This window comes from Gouania willdenowi, chromosome 13, assembly GCF_900634775.1.
Source record: "Gouania willdenowi chromosome 13, fGouWil2.1, whole genome shotgun sequence".
Taxonomy (NCBI): Eukaryota; Metazoa; Chordata; class Actinopteri; order Blenniiformes; family Gobiesocidae; genus Gouania; species Gouania willdenowi.
This window is the reverse complement of record NC_041056.1, coordinates 31602263-31618339: the sequence shown is the minus strand read 5'-3', so window position 1 is coordinate 31618339 and position 16077 is coordinate 31602263. Positions and strand designations below refer to the sequence as shown.

The 16077-nt window shown below is 39.0% G+C and overlaps 1 protein-coding gene across 1 annotated transcript in view; it reads left to right on the top strand.

The window, feature by feature from the left end:
• fat3a (FAT atypical cadherin 3a) overlaps window positions 1-16077 on the top strand; it is a 228197-nt gene that overhangs the window by 194304 nt on the left and 17816 nt on the right. Inside the window, 4 exon segments of the mRNA XM_028463835.1 lie at window positions 449-663; window positions 5918-6055; window positions 11775-11918; window positions 12421-12618. Coding sequence (XP_028319636.1) covers window positions 449-663; window positions 5918-6055; window positions 11775-11918; window positions 12421-12618 — 695 coding nt within the window.

Genomic DNA, 16077 nt, shown 5'->3' with positions numbered 1-16077 from the left:
CGGGGGTCTGCCGGTGCCAATCTCCGGCTATCATAGGGCGCTGGGCGGGGGTACACCCTGGACAGGGCGCCAGTCCATCACAGGGCTACACAGACAGACAACCACTCATTCACTCCTATGGGCAATTTAGAGACTCCAATCAACCTTACAGTCATGTTTTTGGATTGTGGGAGGAAGCCGGAGATACCCGGAGGAAACCCACGCAGCATGGGGAGAACATGCAAACTCCACACAGAAAGGACCCAAGTGTCCACCCCAGGGCTTGAACCCAGGACCTTCTTGCTGTGAGGCGGACGTGCTAACCACTAAGCCACCTTGCGCTCCATATTACATGTGTTTCATAAATCTACAACATTATTTTATGTATATCTACAAATTGCTTATTATAACCAAGTTGAAGAAGAATTGTACAACTCCACACACCTGTTTTGTCTTTTTCCTTCTCCAGGTGCCATTTTGGTTGCACATTCTCTGGACTATGAGTCGAGCAGGGACTACTTCCTAACAGTGGAGGCTCGAGATGGTGGCACACCACCCTTGAGTGCTATCACAACAGTGAACATAAACATCACCGACGTCAATGACAATGCCCCGATGTTTAGCCATGATGTCTACACCGCTGTCGTGTCCGAGGACGCTGCCATTGGAGAGCCTGTTGTTCAGGTGCGTTCAGTGAATGAGTCCGGTTAAATTGTGCCTGAAGAAAGGATGTGCCTAACATGTTTATCATGTATTTGTTCAAGCTCCTCCCCCAAACCATGTCTAGAAGGTGATAGATTCACTGATGTCTACTAGTCCATCCTCACCAACAAATATATAAAAACACTTTCTTTATTGTTAATTCATTGCTTGCACCTTGTGTTAGGAAATACCATCTTTTGTCCTCATATTACTTGTCCTACGATCTATTTAAAGTTATATTGGGGATAACGTGCATTCCTTACTGGAGATCTTGACCTTACTTGGAGAATCTGTGTACCCTTGGTTCTTTGGTTATACCGTTTTAAAACGAAATCAAAATAACAAATAAACGGTGTGGTTGTTTTGTTTTACAGATTTAAAACCAAAACAGAATTACAGAAACATCAAAAACCAGATAAGCAGCATTTTTCAGTTTTTTTTATTTATTTTTTTAACTTGTTCTGATTGTGAGATATTTAGATAGATATGGGAAAATTAGAGTGATAACCGAAGTCCGCTGCACATCATTTCCCTCCCCAGATCCTGGACCTGGTCTCCTCAAACAATAGGACTGTTTAGGATTTATTTCAGCAGTTTTCTGGTCCTGCTCCTTTATTCACGCAGCCTGTGGATGTTTTAGCTCGTATAAAGCCACTCAAGTTGTAGTTTTGTTTTATGGTGTTACGGTCCAAATAGTATCCAACACACTTTTGTAAAAACAATTACAGCTTTTTTAAGGGCAGTAAAAATTGTTTATTTTGCATGTTATTATACCGCTAGCCACTAACAGCAGCCTTCAACACACATGGAAGTTGATCACAAGAAATGAGGAACACCAGTAGATCATTACACCGGCTCTGGTTCCTTTAATCACATATCATGTGCATGTTTTACGTAACATCCATTTTTTGTTTTGATTAATTAATGTATTAATAATGTTTCAATTCACCTGGTTGTCGGTAATGTGACTTATTACTTCATTTTGGTTCAGGCGTAAAAGTCCGTCTGTGTGTCCCCTCTGTGTGGTGAGATTAAAACATGAAGCTCTTGTCATAATTTCTCGTAAATACCCAAACATCTCACAAACAGAACAAGATTTAATTTTAAAACAAATAAATGCTGCTTATTTAGTTTTTGATTTTTTTTGTATTTCTGTTTTGGTTTTAAGTCAGTAAAACAAAATAACCACACCATTTATTTGTTATTTTGATTTGGTTTTAAAAAGAAATAACCAAAGAATGAAGGTTACACAGATTTTGGAGGCATTAGTCTGTATGGCTTTGGTATTTCTTCGATTTTTAATCAGTCTCACCAATGAAACCAGAAAAGTTCTTATTTGTAACTCTGGCACACTCTTGCTTTGATTATTTTTAACTATCCATGCGGGTAAAATCAAGTAGGCAGTTCTTTAAAATGTGGAGCTTATTAGGACCTTGTTTTTCATGTATTGGTGCCAGTAGAAAACATACTCATCCATTGAAGTTTTGCCCTTGTGATTTCATAAATCTCCAGTAAATGATTTAACATTTTACGAAAAAAAAGAAATAAAATATAAAACGGTCCGGTTTCTTCAAAGTAAGGTCCAATAGATATATAAATACTGACTCTCTGCACATCCGTATTTGTTTGATAGAAATCGCAGCAAGAAGTCTGTGCAAAAATATATCATTTTCACTTTTACATCTGGAAAATCAGTTTACTAAAATATCAGTTTACTGCAAAACTGCTCAAGCTCTATCAAGTTATGTCAAAAACAGGCACAGAAAGCCTTTTTTCAAGTCCAGCCAAAAAATGCATTTAGAGTCAAAGTTTTCAAACAGTAACTTCAGTACATTCATCTTATTGTCTATAAATCACTTCAGGGTGAGTTTGGCTTATGGATTTGGGTTGTCAAAAAATAAATCCTCCCAAGTCAGCTCTTGCAATCTTGTCCCACAATGCATTGAGGTGCATTCACTGCACAGCCCCAGGGGCACATTTCTGTCAATTGTGAAGAACTTTTGCAAAATGTTGTTGGTTTAAAATAATTCATTACAATGCAATTACTTATGCTGCATAATTGTAGTATAAAGGGTGTGTAGGGCTCTCTGAGAGACCCCCAATGATGCTGCCAGTTGCTGGTGGGGTGGTGTGCTGCATGGGGTGCTGCCTCTGTCCCTGGGTGAGTTGCTGCCTGGCTGCCTCTGGCCTGGTTCTCTCTGAGCCTTGGGTCCAGCCTGTGAGGACTCATGGCTACTAGTGAGTACCCGCTGGCTACCTGGTCGGCGCTGGTTGCCCCCTGGGTGGAGGACTCTGCTTGGACTCTGCTTCTCTGCTGGGGTCCCGAGCCCTCCCCTGGGGGCTATGTGCATGTGTGGGTGCGTGGAACAGCGTCTGGGGTTTCTGGGTTGGGGAGTCAGGACGATCTATCCTCAGTCTGTGTCACTGTGCTTGTTTGATTGAGAAACGCTCAATAGCTTAGCATTCTCCAGCTGACTTTACAAATAGATTAGTCTTGAAGTTTGTTCTTTCACTATGACCAATTAACCAACGCTTCACAGCTTCCTTAAAGATTTATCTTTTTAGTAGTTTAGCTCTGGATAGTCCATCAGGCTACTTGCACCCAGTCACCCTGTGACTGGGCGTTTCCTGGGGGGAGCTGCCCTGCTCACTATAGACGACCGTTGCCACATGTCACATAAAATTTGAAATTGTGGGACACAATTTGAATGAATGGTTATTTACTTAATTTACAGTAATATTATTGAATATAAATGTCATGTATGGCCATTTAAAGGTCAAATCATACTAATGGATTAACAGCAACAGTTACATAATGTTTAGATACATTAACTAAATGTTGTTTAGAGAAAATGTTTATTTTTAAATAGTATGCATTCTCTAGGTTAAAAAATGTTTTGTAGCGCTTGTACTACAATTTTTTCAATTGCTAACAAGCATTGGTTGAAACTGAGGTCACATGTTCAAAACTCCTAGCAAAACTCTCAGTCCATGTGGACTAAACTGTGAATCACGTTCCATTGCTTTCACACAAAATGCATTCAGTGACCACAGTCACCAATTCATGAACTCTTTTCTCAGTCACTAGTTCACCACCTGCTAAACACTGCACTTTTACAGCATATTTTTCAAATGCTAACACACTTTGTTCAATACAGTTAAAAACACAATCAAAACAGAATGATGGAGAAAATACATGGGGGATGGCTGTTGCTGCAGCCACATTGAACTCTATTGAAAATTATATTGACATTAAAAATAAATTCTGCCATTCCAAACATTGCTGGGTGTAGTTGTAGCTGAAAACTGATTCAGGTGAATCAAAGGAGTGGCTTCTGATTCTTTTTCTTTTGCAAGTATGAATCAAAGAGCAGTGGGTAAGGTTGGTAAAGAGAGAAGAGCGACCAGGAGAGGAAGAGAAGGAAGGAGAGGAAGACCAATAGCTTCATCAGAGACCACATTCTGATGTCTGAGATTCTGCATTTTTCTGTTTCCAGTTATCTTTATATTTTTTGTAAGGTCCTGAAGTACTTATGCAAAAACACAAACGTTCTTGATTACTGTAAATTGCTTTATTCCTGAAACAATCTAGTTGCTATACTGTATATTACAGCATATACGATCATTTAGAACCAGTGCAAATATCTTATTTTATAGTAAAATATTGATTTACCTGATAAAAAATCATTCAAAGTTGAAAAATGAGATGTATTTTATGTATTGCTCTTTGTTGTTAGTATTGTGTAGTAAGTGTGCTCAGAGTGACAATTTGTTTTTTCAAAGTGAGACTATTTGCTAGTGTTGTGGTTGAATGAGCTTCTTTTGAGACGCGTTTGAAGTGTTTTGTTGGTGAGAAACACTTTTGTTCTAAGAACCCCTAAAACAAAGTATTTGAGCTTTTCCAGAGATTTAGCCTTCTGAAAAGTCACTTTCTGAGCAACAAGCTGTTTGCTGCCTTTATGCATATTCATGAGTGGGCGTGTCTATAGTCAGCAGCAGCTGACTTCATGCTTTGCTGAGGGAGCGCAGATCACCAAAGCGATTTTCTCTTGCTATTCACACACTGTTGTTATTGTTTTCCCATTACATTCACTGCACATTACAGTAAAACACATGGATTTTTAAGCGGTTATTGTTATTGTGAGTCTGTCTCAGCCCTTCAGGGTCTCACAGCAGCAGCAGTCAGCTGTTTGAAACTCTCACCGGAGTGTTAAGCTGCTAAGTCACTTTCTTCTCCTCCTCTCTTCTTCTAACTACAGGAAGAGTGCATTTAAGGTGCATTTGTTTTGTCCAAACGCTACGTTACATTGTGTCACAAACACGTCAGATCAAGTCAAATGCAGAGAACACATTTTGTGTATGTAGCTTTACATATATGACAATAAAGTATAATATATATTCCTTTTTACTAGAATGGCAGGTTACACAGAAGTGCCTGAACACATATCACTGCGCCAATGCGCCGAACCACATGATGCGCTGGAAACCACAAGGGCGGAGTATCCCTCCGCATGAACAAATACTTCTGCACACATTACAGTGTATGTTCACTGTGGAGGCGTGGCAGCAGGCACTTCCTAGAGGGGAAAGTCAGTTTGGAGCCGACTTTTTACAAAATGTTGAATAGCAACAGAAGGAGGAAACAGAACTTTTTCAATTTTGGCCCTTTGAATGAGGCCAAAGGAATGTTTATCACTATAGCATAACCATTATGAAGTTATTTTTTCATAATATGCCCCTTTTAATATGACTAATAGTTTTCTCGATCACCCCCTTACTAAAAACCAGCTCAAAGTAAAACCTAACACTGCTGTGGGTGAGACTATGGCTGTCCCTTTTTTCATTTCTAAAAGGTGGTAACCCTACTTATACCAAACATATATATCAACATCTCATACAGCCTGTGTGGAACAAAGAGAGGAATGAGAAAGCTTGTGCTTCTTTTGGAGGATTTGATTTAAAGGAGCAAGGCATGTGCTTGAGCGGGCGCTACCCTTTCCTGCCCCTGTTTAGTGCTGAGCCCGATACAATGAATATAATATAATATAATGAATTAGGAGATAAAAAGGAAATGAAAGGTGGCATGCTGAGTGACACAAACATCTCCAGTCATGTATGACTTTGTTAAAAATCAAAAGGAACCATCAACACAGACAGTTTTTATGATGAAAGTTCTATTTATGCTTTTGATTTGTGCAAATAAAGATGGTTGTTCTTCTGTTGTGTGTGTTTTCAGCTGCTGGCAGAAGATGTGGACAGCCAGCTGAATGGAGCAATCCTCTACTCCATTGTTAATGGTGATCGAGACAACCAGTTCTTCATTGACCCACTCAGCGGGGTCATCAAGGTTAACAAGCAACTGGACCGTGAGACGGTAAGGACACGGCTCGTTCCCAGCCCACTTTTACTGAGACAAAGAGTGCAAAGGCTCTCCTCAGCATCCTTACTGCATCGTCACACTGGGTTGTTCAGCTTTGTGCAAGAGTTTCAGTTTGAACTCAAGCAGCTTGAAGCAGAGGGAGTCTCACTGTTTGAAGTTTTCACGCTGTGAAAAAGAAGCATCCTTTCCCCTGCATTCACCAGAAGACAAAGTGCTGTTTTTGTTTTTCATGCAATATACATTTTCACTTTACCAAAAATAAAGCACTTTTAAATACCTTTTTTGGTTTCACTGCTTCAGGAAAAGTAACTACATTTAAAAATAACATGTACTGCATGGTAACCTTACAATAGGTGAATCATTGGACTACTTGCTCCTTCTACCAATAGTCACCATTAACCATTTAGTAGCCACACATTCAAATCCTTTAAAGTTCAATCATGGGATTTTGGGGTTGTATTAACATTTTTTTAAGGTAATTATGTTGGAAGTTTTTTGTTAACCTTTGGCTCTTTTTTTTATTGCTTTTTAAAATGATGACACTATAATTATTAGTGTAATTCATTCAACTGTTTAGCCTGCAAACACAAATCTAGCTGAATTAATATTTATCCTTTTGTATCCTCACTAATAACAATATTTCTGTTGAATATATAACTATTTTAAATAAATTTTAATTCACTCAAGTTTAACACAATATTCCAGAGGTCACAAAAATGTGTGATTGATGCAAAAAGCCTTTAAGGATTTCATTTTCCAGTGTGTGAGGACCCAGTCTCATTATGGTCTATATTGTCATAAAGTCACACCATGCAAACCCTATGTGCCATGTTGTGCCCTTAATTCAACAGCAGCTCTTTTTGTAAGTGAAACTGAGGTCAGTCAGTATGCATTGTGCAACACTGTCTGAGTGTTTTCTAACACATTGATTATACCAAAAGATTACCCATAAATCAACCTGTCGGGTCCATGAACACATTCAACAACCTGTGAAATCAACATTTATTGATAAATGACTGGGAGGTGTACCTGCACACCAGCTGGGCCATGTGTTTTTACTTTTTCCATCCAACAAAGGATCTTTGTCAACACCATACTCATTTATTGTGTGGATACAAATCTAAACCATTTGATACAGGTTTGGCAGACAACTTTACAATAGTTTACTATTAATTATTCAGGAATTTATTGCTGCCTTTGTACTGGATGCATTAAATGACCATGTTTTCCTGACTTAGGAATGTGAATTATTTGAAGTTATCCTGTACTCATGCTAATTAATTGCATTATAAAGTGATGATTGGCAAAGGTCACAACAGGTACTTAACCATTTCTAAAAATCTATCTTATCTATATTAGCAACTTTGTTGATTGCATATAATTTATTATTTCCTCCACTTTGATGTTGATTTTACGCCTAATGCATAGAAACAGTATTGTCTTCTTGTTTTTAATGTCTTTAGTCTATCAGACATACCAAATACTATCGTAGTTCGACACAGTATGACACAGTCCGTTTGAGCATGCAGTAATCCAAGATGCTATCGTGAACTTCCCTTATTGCACCACCCCTACAGTGTGTCTCCAGTTGTACCAAAGCTGAGCTCACAGTGTTTTTTTTTGTTTCACTTTAAGTATACTTTAATCTTTTGAATTTGCTCTTGTGTCAAAGTCAGAGATCTAACCACATACTTTTCCATTGGAGGGCAAATCAGTGGAGTCCAACAACTCCCTGTTTTATTCAGTGGGATATCGCCTGCTGGCAAATGTGTGCAAACTTGTCTAATTGGAATCTTTGATACAAAACTAATTACCCTTGTACGCATGAGCAGACAGTGTAGGAAATGAGCTGCTGTAGTGCTTAATAGCCATGCAGCCGGAGTTCTGGTGGTGGCCCATGTTAAATATAAGGAAAGGAGCGCGTTGCCAGCTGATCAGCTTCCTGGGAGCTGCTTCATTACGGAATGGATCCCTGTCCAGATGGCAGCTAATTACACATGAACCGAAAACACACGTAGAAAGCTCCCTGAATAACTATTTAATTCAAAGCTGAAAAAATGATGGTGACATGGAGCCCCCAACTACCTGCCTGCCCCCTCCAGCCCCCCTGCACCACCACTCATTCCCTGAATGCTATTTTCTTGTCTCTCTTCCTCATCTCCATCTTCTCTGCAGTGATTGAGAACTTCAGAAATGTTGGTATTCGTATCATAAAATATTCATGGCTGCAGTAGAGGAGCTGTCTGAGCGTGCTCACAGAGAGTGCAGAGGCGTGTGGGGATCAAAGCTTTTGGCTGATGAAAGTGTGTGTGTGTGTGTGTGTGTGTGTGTGTGTGTGTGTGTGTGTGTGTGTGCGTGTGTGTGTGTGTGTGTGTGTGTGTGTGTGTGTGTGTGTGTGTGTGTGTGTGCGTGCTGTGTTTACATTGTTTTCGCAGTCTTTCTCTTGTTTTATAAGCAGGTCACATTTCTTTAGAGTCTTTTTTTTTGGTCTTGCGTATCAGAATTTAGTATTTTCAGCTGCATGAGATTCAGAATTGAGGATGCTCTTTCCTTAGTTTTCTTACAAAGACAATAAAAAGAAAAGGGAAAAACATTCTGCAGCTGGGTAAAGGAAGACAGTGCATGGGGTGAAAGGGCAATGCGTGTGTGTGAGGTAAATATACTAAACTCTTTCAAATCCCAGAGAAAAAGCACTTATTAAAAGGATCAAATGCCTAAAACCAACCAATAAAGTTGTCATTTACTCTCGCTTTTATACCTGTGTACCTTTCTGCAGATTTATAAAAGGCACATTGGCCACGGTTACATGATGGTTTTTTTTATTCGGAATTAGTTATTCCGAATTAAATCATTCGGAATTAAAGTGTTCTGTTTTGTGTTTACATAGAAATAGTAATTCCCGAATTGAGGTTTACATGGAAAACCGGTTTATTCGGCTTTAGTTAATTCCGCTTTAGGTCTGGGGGTTGGGAAGGCTCTGATTGGACAGGGGAAGAACGTGACGTATCACGTCTATCGGGAAAAACACACAACAAACCTTTTATTGTCGGCTGTAACATAGAACACCACACATGAGAACTGTTTTCACTTTTATTTTGATTGTAGTTTTGAAGAAGCAGCTCAACAATAACACACTTTGGTTCATGGAGCGGAAGAGATATGAACTAATCACTGGTAAATAAAGCCCAGTAAAAACAATAACCAGGAATATTTAGTTGCTCCCTGGTAAAGACAGTAGCTCTAACATCCGTTACAATGATAAGCTTGGTGATATTACAGTCTGTGCACCAGGATGGGGACGCATTTACTCCGTCTCCGGGTTTTAGTATCACCCGTCCGATGAAGCCAGCTCTGTTTGCTGATCTCCGTGTGTGTTTAAAAGGTCCATGTGTTTTGTATTAATTTCTGCACGTTTATGCCTCCGTCCATCCACTCTTTTCATTAGATCCATGTCTTTTAAGGCTCTTGTTGTTGTTGGTTCTAATTAGCATTAGGAATGAAGTGTTTACAAGGTCAAGTCAAAGAGAAATTAACTTTGATTCCACTTTAGGAATCAAAGTTCCCATGTAAATATATATATGGGGCCTGTACACAGTACATGTTGCAAGAAGGAAATTGCACAATAAAAATAAATAAAACAGAATATATCCATATATAAATATTTAAAAAAAAACTATAAACAAAAAGAATATATTTGTACACACACTAGAATTTCTAACTGTGGTCAGTGGATTGGCTGCCAATGTTCTGGTTGTGCATTCTGACAGCTGCAGGCAGGAAGACAGCTGCAGTGTAAAAGTCTGCCACCGAAGGAGCTGTGCAGTGCTGTCAGAGTGTCTTGGAGGGGGTGGTCAGGGTTGTCCAGCATGGATGACAGCTTATCTACCATCATCCCATCACTCACTTAGTCTATGGAGTCCAGGGAGCAGCTCAGAACAGAGCTGGCCCTCCTCACCAGTTTGTCCAGCCTCTTTTTGTCCCAGGCAGAGACTCCTCTAAACTAGCAGACCACTCCATAGAAGATAACAGAGGCAACCACAGAATGAGTCTTGTTATAATTTACTAAGTTGAGCATTTGTACACTTTAGCCTAAAATTTCCCCAAATATTATTAAGGCAAGATGTGTCTCTAATAATCTTTAATTATAATGCGATTGTATTAATTTGACCTATTTTCTAACTTTTTCTTACTCTTTTCTGTTTTAATTTATTATTATTATTATTATTATTATTATTATTATTATTATTATTATTATTATTATTATTATTATTAACACCCCAAAGTGGAGAACGTGGAGGATACTGTATATACTGTACATGATTGGAATCATGGTAGCATGGATGCTGCTGATTGGAGCTGGCAACGTTCTGATCGATCGTAAAGTCTGAATTACGTTGACAGCTGTTCTGGGAAGGCTGCCAGTCATTTCTGAAGGATGGGGCAGAGCATTGAACTCTCAGACAATCATGATGAACAAACTCAAAAGTAAGCAGAGGCTACTCTGGAGAGCTTGTGTGGAATCGAATGGATCTTGTTAAGGATGTCTGATGCCACATATTGGATTTATTGAGACCAGAGACTCCAAGGCTACTGAAAGAGTGCTAGTCTGAAATCCAATCCAAATCATCCAATTTTTGTCCTTTCTTTAACCTTTTTTTGCCATTTCTTTCAAATAAGCTACCTTTTGCCCAATAAGTACCTTTCCTTTCCAATACATATACAGTTTACTTTTTTCCCCAATATATGAGGTCCCGCCCCCGCCTTGCTCATGTAGTGATTGACAGCACTGTCAGGGCTAGCTGAGCCCATTATTGATTGACAATGACAAACAATGGACCAATAATATGAGTTGATGGTCACTGGCCACACACTGCTAGCCAATGATGAGTGGCTCAATAGGAGGGAATTTAGAAAATGAAGAAACTTGCATCGCCCCACATATGCCGTCTGATGGTTCATGTCAAAATAATCATTAAATAAAACGTAGCACACCGGACTGGCCCACTTCGGGTCGACGGCCCACCGGGCATTGCCCAGTATGCCAGATGGCTAGTCCATGCCTGGATTGAACACACTGAGGGAAATTCATTTATCTTCTTTTTATTCTGTACAAGGTCTCCTGGTGCTTTTCCTGAAAGGGAATTTGGTGCAAGTCAACGCACACCTTGGGCAAAATGTCAGTCTTTCACATTGATAACACAAAAGGAAATATAGACACCTTCACTCATCATATCACTCCTACAGATTAATGGAGTGACAGCAATTGAGATAGCATGCACCATTACCATCAGAGTTCAGATTGTTTTTCTGACAATAATGATAGCATTTGACACTGTAGACTGCTGTAATAATTATTTAAAGGTTTAGCACTATGAGAGCTTCCACCGAAAACAGTTAATTCTGTTTCTCAAACTTTTAAAAGATCTTCAAATGTTCTAATTTCATAGTTTGTAAGGTTTTCAATCACCTTTTTAGCAATTGTAATGGTCCCTTGCTTTCTAACGTCTGATCCATGGATGATTCTTCTTTTATTCCACAATGAGAAAAAGGCTCAAGGAGTAGATCAAAACTCAGTCTCGATGATGATTACCAGTTATTCCAGTCGTAGACCACCAATACTTATTTTTTTCAATACACTAATCACTAAGAATTTGCTCTATGTTTATCAATTATTAACACCTACATGTCTTTTCTGTTGCGGTTGTTTTTCTAGGTTCCTGGATACTCCTTGTCCATAAGAGCTCTGGATAGTGGAGCCCCTCCCATGTCCTCCACTGTGATGGTCAACATCGACATCTCTGACATCAATGACAACGCACCCACTTTCTCCCCTGCCAATCTCACCACAGTCATACAGGTAAACATTATTATACCTTGATCATCATTTATTGAGTCCCTTAAAAAAGAGATCTGTATCCATTTAAATAATTTTCCTCACATTTTTCTGCTACTGATTTGTGGAAAATTGAGTGTATTTCTAAAATGTAAACTTATCAAGTAATTACATAATGTATCTAAAAAAGGCTTCTTCATGAGGTTTAAAGAACTAAAAGAGGGAGGCTTCTGCAACCAATTACTGTACAATTAATGACAATTGAAACACTGTATGCAAAGGACCAACAGTTAGGTTTTACCCTGTGTAAGTCTGCAAGAACTCCTTATTTCTCTCATCCTGCTTTATATTTATATGTCTGTTTTAACCCCACAATCCAAATGGCACATTCCAAGAGCAAGTAAATGTGGAAAGATGACTTGTTATCTCACTTGCAGAGTTCTCAAAGAGGATTTTATTATTTACCAGTTGTCAAAACTCCTGCACTGGCTCACTTTAAACTGTCACATGGCACTGTTGTCTCCAGGAAAACAAACCCATTGGCACCAGCATCCTGCAGCTGTCAGTCATTGATCAGGACTCTTCCCACAATGGCCCACCATTCGACTTCCGCATCCTGCAGGGAAATGAAGGAGGGGAGTTTATGCTGAGGAAAGATGGGACATTGGTGGCCAATCAGGTCTTCAGGAGAGACTTGGCAACTGAATATGTCATTCAGATCCAGGTACAATTAAACTGTTGGACACACTTTTCAACGGTTCACATATTATTTACCACTGCAGTCATTCAAATTTAGATTTGAGTTAGTAGTTGTTACGACCCCTTTTGGTATAGGAGTAGCTGTAACATGGGAAAACCACAACACATTATTCATTTAAGTTAACTAGATGAGTTCACAACATTAAGAGGGAAAACAGAGGCTGAACAAAAATAATGAACTATATACAAGGTTTCAGTTAAAGAAAATATCCAGTGGCAAAGGTCTGTACACATGTAGCAAATAAACAAAGGGGGTGGGGGAAAACTAGCCAACACAGCCTCAGTTTGTAATATGAAGATGTAACAAAAATAGAATCAGAAAACATCTAATTTTTGTGTGTTTGCTCTTCTTTTTTTTAAGTACAATAAAATAACCAAATAAGCCAATCAGTGCTTTTTTTGAAGATGTGAATGTCCTCATTCACTTTTTCCTTTTCTGTCTGTAGCAATGCCTTTTTGTTGTTTTTTAATCCTGCATTCTTTTGTAGCTTTCATTCCTGGCTTGTTCAATTTCCAGTTCCATTTTCTACTCAAGCACTTCGTGTACTTCTCTCCAGCCTTGCTTTAACTGGTTTTCTTCTATCCGTTTTGTTTCACACACTTCTGCTAGTCTTGATTTAGTACCCACTCTGAGGTGACCCACCTGTGCCTTCTTTCTCTCTCACCACTTTTGTGTTCTGTTCTCTCTTAGTGACACTGAGTATTTCAGCTTTTTACAGCACCAATGAAAATATCTTTAATTTGACTCTGTGTAATAGTTACAGGATGTGGCAAAGCTTCTGACTCAAAGAACATTATGGGCACCTTGTTAGTTTTACTGCCAACTCAAAGCAATGGTGTCCTTCTCCTCATTAATCTGATTACCATAGAAAATATTTGACTTTTTGAACTTGCTTGTAATCATTTTACCATTATACATTTCAGTATTGGTAGTAAGGCAGAGCTGCCAAACACGTTGATCACACTTATTTTACCCGTTACTACCCTGACCCCCACCCACCCGTTCCACCCCTACCTACACGTCATTCATTTATGGGAATCCGTGTATCATTTGTTCATTAGTTTTTCATTATGTAACAAAAACATGAAAAATGGAAAAAAATTCATTATTTGATATTTCTTTCCCAAACCAAGATGAAAAAACGGAAAACCCGGAAGTGTACTCTCATCCGACGCTAACGGCTACGCTAACGGCAGTTTGGCATGACAAGATCGCTGCCTCCAATTGTGCATCTGAAACGTGTCCTTTTCGCTTTAGCTGGTGTTGTGGCACAGAACCTCCTCACGGACATTTCAGAGGATTTAGAGACGTAAGTGTTGCAGAGCTAAAGATATCTCGGAATGTGTAACACTGCGCAAAGGCTTCTCCAGCTCAGTGTCGCGTCAAATTTGTCAACAAAGTGGGAACGCGTCATCAAATTGGAGCGAGGTGTTTGGGCTCACTCTGCAGTAAGAAAGGAGCAAATCACCCTCTAACAATTGATGGAATGAATGAAAAAAACACTTTGGGCATGTGTATGAAGCCCAAATAGCACTTTTGTGATGTTTAAAGCACAGAAAAGTTTATTTAGCTTAACATGGGACCTTCAAATCAGAGACCCGCCAAACCTCCACCAAGTTTAGAGGTGCAAAGTCACCAGCAGGTGATTCTGTAAAACCAACCAAACATCCACATTATGCTCCAAAATGTGTTCTGGATTGTATCCACAATTCCAGCCGGATCATCTCTCATCTCTCTTCTTCCTTTTGACAGTGTCTATCAGCTTACCAAATTTCATTTAAATCCGTTCAAAATGTTTTGAAATATCCTGCGAACAAAGCCACATTAACAGACAGACGGATCGACTGACTAATGCTGGTAAAAACATGACCTCCTTGGTGGAGGTAACAAACAGACACCTGTTTTTCAGGCCAACAGCACCGTCTGCTCACGCCCAGGACGCGGCTCATGACCATGGGGGACGGGGCTTTCGAAGCTGCCGCTCCTCGTCTGTGGAACGCCCTTCCTGACCACCTTAGGTCTCCACAGACGGTGGATGCTTTTAAAAAAGGACTAAAGACCTAATTTTAACTTGTCCTGCTTTTATTGTTGTATTGTATTGAATTTTTATCCTGTTTTACTATGGAGCACTTTGAGATTTTATTTGAAATGTAAAGTGCATTATAAATAAAATTCATTATTATTATTATTATTATTTCCTAATGATGGTCAGATCTCGGAAGCTAAGCATGGCTGGACCTTGTTAGTATTTTGATGGAAGACCACTGAGAATCGGGTGGCTGTCACTCTAGTGGTATCATTCCTGCAGTTCCAGGCATGGACAGGAAAAGCCCACACTTACTGACCTCTGATCAAACTTTTCAGCTTTCTAACCAACAAGCTGCGTCCCAGAACAAAGACGAAGGGGACTTTTTAGAGGCTCACAAAATAATACTGAGAAATATTAAAAAGGAAAAGTAAAAGAATGAATGGTTTCCCACAATGCCATGCTGCAATATAAAGGTTCAAACAGGATTTGTTCTAATAATAAAGGAGTTAGGTTCTGCTTTTGGTGTTGTTTATTAGCGTGCATGGCTTTATTCTGTATTTTATTTATTATCCACATGAATTTTATTTGAAATTATAAACAAATGTTACATACAAAATGTTCTTTTCCTATTATTATTATTTGCTTATACATGTCCCCAGTGGTATATCTTGAGATCCTGGCTGTTTAAAAAGTTGATAGCACATAGAAAATGTGTGCAGACATTAGTGTGGGTTAACATAGTTAAGGGTGTTCACTCCCAATCATGCAAAGTGGTTTTCCAAACAACCTTTTCATGAACCACAGTTTTGTTATTATGAAAACACATAATGATTTTTTCCCCTCCTATTTAGTCAATGACTTAAAATAAGAGCCTTTTATTGCTATTAATGAAACAGATGCAAGGGTGTAAAAAATGACAAAAGGCACAATTGGCACATGGTTCATAATTGAAGTCAGTCAATGGCAAGGCAACCCTGTGTGCACGCAGTGCTCTCATGTCACCATGGAATCTGTTATTTTATCAAATTACAATATTCAACTCATTAAATTGGCTTGTGGGAGTTAATGCTCACATTTTGAAATGATTAAACCCTGTTTGAATATAACACATCGTTACCATCCAGGAATGTTACACAGGAATGTAAGAAGTAAATAAAAACCCTTCATCAGAGCAAAATAACAGCCATTTCTTGTTTCTACCTCCCATGATGCATTGAGTAAATAGTGTGAGTTCTGCTGGGTGTTACGGGTCAACATTAGTCCATTTTAGTCGTCAAAGTTTTTCCATTGTGACCTTGCCATGACCTGCTTCTTCTGCACAGTTTAAATACAGTTTGGGCTCAATAGTAGTCTGATGAGAACATGAAGAAAAGGACATGTGTTGAAGAGCTCTG